This window comes from Cyprinodon variegatus, unplaced genomic scaffold (genome assembly GCF_000732505.1).
Source record: "Cyprinodon variegatus isolate N-32 unplaced genomic scaffold, C_variegatus-1.0 Scaffold67, whole genome shotgun sequence".
NCBI classification, from domain to species: domain Eukaryota; kingdom Metazoa; phylum Chordata; class Actinopteri; order Cyprinodontiformes; family Cyprinodontidae; genus Cyprinodon; species Cyprinodon variegatus.
Window position 1 is genome coordinate 542552 of NW_015150520.1, and position 5743 is coordinate 548294.

Genomic DNA, 5743 nt, shown 5'->3' on the forward strand with positions numbered 1-5743 from the left:
TTCAGTCTGAAAGTTTACTCTACTATTTAAATCATTTATAAACCTCTGTAAATGTTTGTGTCACATGAGAATTAAACCCCTTTCTGGTGTAACCTCCCTAATTGGTTTATGTTCCTGATAATCCTTCAGATGAAGGGAACATGAACTGCAGGTCTTCCTTTTTAGAAACATTTGTAATTGAGTTTGACTGGACCTGCTGACATAAACAAAAACCCCAATGAGTTTATAGAGTTCCAAAAACAGGAAAATTAAATCCAAGTTTGAAAATGTTTCGCTTAAAAATATCAGGAATAGTATTGAGTGACTTAGACTTCGACTTCGACTTGACTTCGAGGTTTTATACACTGTATAAAACCTCGAAGTCAACGCTATTCAGAGGCGTAGCCAGAGAATTTTTATAAGGGTGGCCAGGCAATAACCAGTGTACACTGAGGGGTGGCCAAAAGCGGATTGCCACAAATTAAGACAAACTACACTTTCCTACAGCATTTACTAACAAGTAGAAAAATATATTTAAACATCCGTAATTTCTAGATAAAAGGTATAATGGATAAAACTCAGTTTTGAGTCCTTGGGCGTACATCAATCATTATTGTCATTACTTACCTACTTGTATCAATAAACATTCTGCATAAAATGGATATTTAGAAGCACTAATATCTACATAAATTGATTATTTAAAAAGTTTTTTTTTATTAAAATTGTTATTTATCTTTGATTTCACTGAAGACTCCTAGATGACTTGCAGAGACACATAATTCTCTCTTTACCATATGTAACACAAAATGTAGTTCTGAAAAGAGCATTCAATCTGTATTTATCATCTTTGATGTTACTACAGTATATTGATGGGTATAATTAAGCACAAAAAAACTAAAATCTTTTGAATATTCCACTTGAGAGTATTACTGCTTCAACTGTCTGTATTAGAAGGGGAAAAAATGGTAGGGGTGGCCACAGATTGGCTAAGGGTGGCCATGGCCACCCCTGGCCCCCCATCTAGCTCCGCCTCTGACGCTATTCCTGACATTTTGAATTGAGAAAGCTTCCTTTATGGCAAGCGAAACTGACAAGCTTGGAAACAAATTCCAGTGGATCCTCTTATATCAACAATGAAAAATTTAAAATACACTATTGTTGGAAATCTGTGTTTGGTGACTGACGTTTATTTCTGTCAGGCTGAAGGGACAAAAGTTGGAGAAATACCAATTCTCAAAACAGCGTAAGAAGACCTCTTAAATGTATTTATTTTACTAATTTGTAAAAAGAGCAACCGATTAAACTTAATGTTACAAAGTTGACATGATTATATGAGCTCTTTTCACCGAGAAATAATCAGGAGCACCTTCAAAATGGTCAGATCTGCCTCTCAATGCAATGTGAGCTCCCGACACAGGGCGAAACAGAATTTCGCACAAGACCGATTCAGCCTCGGAGTTAGTACCCACCCTTTCCGGTTGAATTCCTGAAATGATAATTTGTTTTGGGACTTGTAAAAGTGTTTTGAATGTTTTTTATTTGTAAAAATGCTATTTGTTTTGAATTTTTAAAAGTGTTTTATTTATTTTTATTTTTAAATGAAACTTGTAAAAGTTTTTTTTTTAATGTAAATTTGATTTCTGAAATGATAATTTGTATTGGAACTTGTAAAAGTTTTTTAGATTTTGTAATGTTGGTTTGCACCTCCCGGCCACCGTAGCAAAGAGACGTCCTAGTCCATAAATGCGTAGGGGGGCAACCAGATGTCAGTGATGGGGCCCCTAAGAGGTCGGGGGCCGTCTCTGCCTACTGATAGTTACGCCACTGCCTGTCCCCCTCGGAGCTGCTGATCTCCTGTCGGCCTGCAGAGGTCACTGTTTCCTCCTCCCCCGTTCTCTCTCTCTCTCTCTCTCTCTCTCTCTCTCTCTCTCTCTCTCTCTCTGCTCTCCTTTCACTCCCACCATTCTCCCTCGGATCCTTCCAGTAGTTCAGAAAGGAGCAGAGAAAAAAATCTGATCGAGCCTTTCCGGTCTGGTTTCCTTCCAGCTCTCTGCTGCCGGAGCTGAAGGAAGCAGAACCGAGCCGAGGACTTTAAACCCAACGCTACTGTATGCGCTTCGTGTTGCTGTCACCTCCCTCTGACTCGGTCCCTGAGGCTCCAGCTGGAGACATATCTTGTCTGTCGCCCTAGCGGCGGGAGGCGCCGCGGCAGCCGGACTGCGCTGCTCCCCCTCCTGCTGTCGTGGACTCTGGAGGAGTGAAAGGAAAAAAAAAACGCAAACTGGGTGGAAACCTGAGCCCAGCGGTGATGAGAGCTCTCCCTGAGTGGATTTCACTGCTCTTCTCCCAGAAGCATCTGGAAAGGATAACCCAGGGATCCACTCCTCCTCCATCTCTGGACTCCCTCCCGGCAGCAGTGGATATGCTGGATAGCGGTTCTCCTCTGTGCATCGGCTGAGGGATCTGGATCCTGCCCATCATTAAAGCCCTCTCAGCAGATCGGTGATCCTGACCCCAGCGATGCAGTGAGGATGTGCGCAGCCAGGTTCAGCGGCTGCCTCAACGGCTGCACGGAGGAGGCCGCCTGCGCTCCGCTCACGGCCTCCAGGATGCTGGACTGGACCGAAGTTGGTGCTCGGATCCTTAGCAGCCTGGAGATGGGAACCGTGATGACCGTCTTCTACCAGAAGAAGTCCCAGAAGCCTGAGAGGAGGACGTTCCAGATCAGACAGGACAGCAGGCAGATAGTGTGGAGCAGGAGTCCTGATAAGATGGAAGGAGAAGGTGAGTGTTACAGCTCAGAAGATGGACTTCAGGACCTGCTGCTCCATTTAAACCTAGAAAGGGAAGCTTTGCATTAAAGGCATGAAACTGTTTCAGTAGTGTAGTGATTGTAGAGATGGGTTTGTTGTGGTTTGCTGCCTTTCAGCATGGATGAGGAGGAAAAAATGGTTCAGTTCATCTTAAAATGTTGATGAATCTGAGTGACAACATTAAAGCACAACAAACACTTTCTGTAAGTCATTTACTTCATTTGAATTGTTAGCCCATAATGGGAGCTGGCTCAGAGCTCCACTGCCTGGCTGTGTGTTTCCTCTTTAAACCAGCTGGTTTAAGGTTGCCTTTTATATCTCTGCTTCTGTCTCCTCAAACCCCAGTCGGCCTCAGCAGATGGTTACTTACTGTTAAAAGGTAGTTTTTCCTCTCCACTGTCGCTAGAAGCTTGTGTAGTGTGAAGGATTGCATTCAAGTCAATGAGTTGATGCAATCAACCAGTTTTACTCTGTGTTTGTGTTTTCCTTTATGTTGTAATTAATGTTGTTTTTGTGTGCAACACTTTGGCCAGTGTAGGTTTTTCTTAAATTTACTATACAAATAAATATCGTGGTTTCACCGCTGTAATATTGCTAAAATAGAAACATCCTGCACAAAGCGAGAGGAAAAATAAATGGTAAATATTTGTTTTGCTGCTTGTTGAATACCCTTTTCATTATTAGATGTTCTACCCACATTTTCTTTGTCTCATTCGGTATATGGATAACATCTCTCTAAAATTTATTTCCTGATGTTCATCAGTTGGCTCGGAGCTCGTCTGCCTGGCTGTTTGTTTCCTGGACTGGTTCAGTTGCTTTTTGTATCTCTGCTTCTGTCTCCTTGAACCCCAGTCGGACTCGGCAGATGGCCGCTCACACTGAGTCTGGTTATGCTAGAGGTTTCTTCCTGTTAAAAGGGAGTTTTTCCTCTCCACTGTCGCTACAAGCATGCTTAGTGTGAGGTATTGCATTCGAGTCAATCAACTGGTTTTCCTTAGATAGAAAACTTTGAATCAATTTTACTGTATGATCTGGTGAACTGTAAAGTGCCTTGAGATGACTTGTGTTGTGAATTGGCACTATATAAGAAAGCTGAATTTTATTGAATAATGATGGGATGTATGATTTTCAAGATAAAAAAAAAAAAAAAAAATTCAAAGTGAGTGACAATGGGCATCCAGCCCCAATTAGTCTAATACCCCTACATGAATTCAAGCTATTATGTGAATGTGTCTTCATTTTTTTTTTATTTTATTTTGAGAAAGTTAGAAAGCATTCAGAATAGAAACCAGAGCACACACCAGCAGTTTAGAAATAAAGCTGTTGAGAGTTTTAAAGACGGGTTAGATTATAAATCAACACACCCAGCTTTGAAGAGCTCACAGAACACCCTTTGATCACCCTCATAATGTGGAACGATTTGCAACAGATGCAAGCCTATCGGGAAATTGCTGCCTACCTAAACTCTACAGCCAGTCAGGCAGAATCAGAGGAGCAGGGGAGGAGCAGCACAGACCGACCGCTCACGTTGGAGAATCTGTTGATATGAAACTAAAAGGATGGCAACTCAGGATGAATTTTTAATGCCTGTCTACATGTACATCAAGAAGGGTTCTTGTTATTAAAACCCCTTTAGGGGTGTGTATGCAAGATGCATCGTTAAAGAGACAAGATGTTAGCAAATGGATACAAAGTGACTACAAGGGAATTTTAAAGTTGGGCTAGGCAGTTAAATTAAATTTCAATATAATCGCAATTTAGCAAAATGCCATTTTCAAATCTCAGAGGTACTTCATTTTAGTCACATAACATTTAACAAGAGTAAGACAGTAAATCCTTCCTTTGGGCCTTTAGGTGGTGGTAATGGACTTTAAGAGGGTTTTCCTGCAACAAAGACGGGGAAAAAGTGTAGCTGCTACAGTAGCTCGCAGATCCATACCTGATAGTAGAAGTAAGAACTTCTTCATCGAAAAGTCCTACAACAATATACTCTGGAAAATCAAGCTTATGGGGAAATTGAAACCCTAGAGAGAAACATCTACAGTACATGTTTGTTCTTATAGTGTGAAGCAATATTGTAATAAAACCCTAGTCGCCATATTTTGTTTAATTTGGTTGGTTGTTTGTTGAGGCTTTTCTCAGAGGAAAAGATGTTTTTGCTCTTCTCCCGACTGGTTTTGGAGTTAGCCTGGCTTGTGGTTGTGTTTTCGTTGACGCTCTGTTAGTACGTCATATGCTGCGCATCTTCCTCTTCTAGCTTTTCCATCTTCAAGAGTCATTTTCTACAATGGCGGTCATACAAACAAAACAAGCCGGTAAGGTACCAAACGTTAAATACGCATAGTGTAGATTTGACCAATCAGAGGCCTCCTGTCTGGAGTCACATACAATTTTGGAGAGGTGCAGCAGAGTGTCTGCGGAAGGGGTGTGGGCAAATTTTCGTTCACTGCGACACACAAGCAGACGACCTGGTTTCTGAGTATAAATCAGCCTTTAGACCAAAAACATTAGCCTGGTAAACTAGCCTCACCCGCTAGCGGCCAAAATCATTTTTACCTGCGAGTTGGTCTAGCCTCGATCAATGCCCCAGGCCCTTGAACTGACGGGCCAATCATAACGCAGAGATGTGTTTTGAATTTCTGGATGCGAAGTGGGTGGCATTTGTAAGGCATGACAACAAAGGTGCACGATGTTGGAGAAAGCACAGCAAGGAAGATGGCAACATCTATTGAACAGTTCTCGTTTGACTCAGCTTTGGAATCAGTTTTGGAAGGATTAGACTTGGGGTTTTCGTTGAAACGGGAACAGGAAGAGGCTCTACGCTTATTAATTTTTAAGAAGGACGTATTTGCCGTTTTACCGACAGGCTGTTTGTTTAAACTCCCCCACCAGCTTTCTGTCGTGCTTCCTATGTCACAGTCAGTTTTGCTCATTGGTCCAGGGTTCCCGCG

The 5743-nt window shown here is 41.9% G+C and overlaps 1 protein-coding gene across 1 annotated transcript in view; it reads left to right on the top strand.

The window, feature by feature from the left end:
- The first annotated feature begins 1940 nt into the window (after positions 1-1940).
- The window catches only part of LOC107083024 (1-phosphatidylinositol 4,5-bisphosphate phosphodiesterase gamma-1-like), a 47302-nt gene continuing 43499 nt past the window's right edge, over positions 1941-5743 (top strand). The window contains exon 1 of the mRNA XM_015371957.1: positions 1941-2763. Within this exon, the coding sequence (XP_015227443.1) occupies positions 2511-2763 (253 nt within the window). The 5' untranslated portion in view covers positions 1941-2510. The remainder of the gene's footprint in view (positions 2764-5743) is intronic.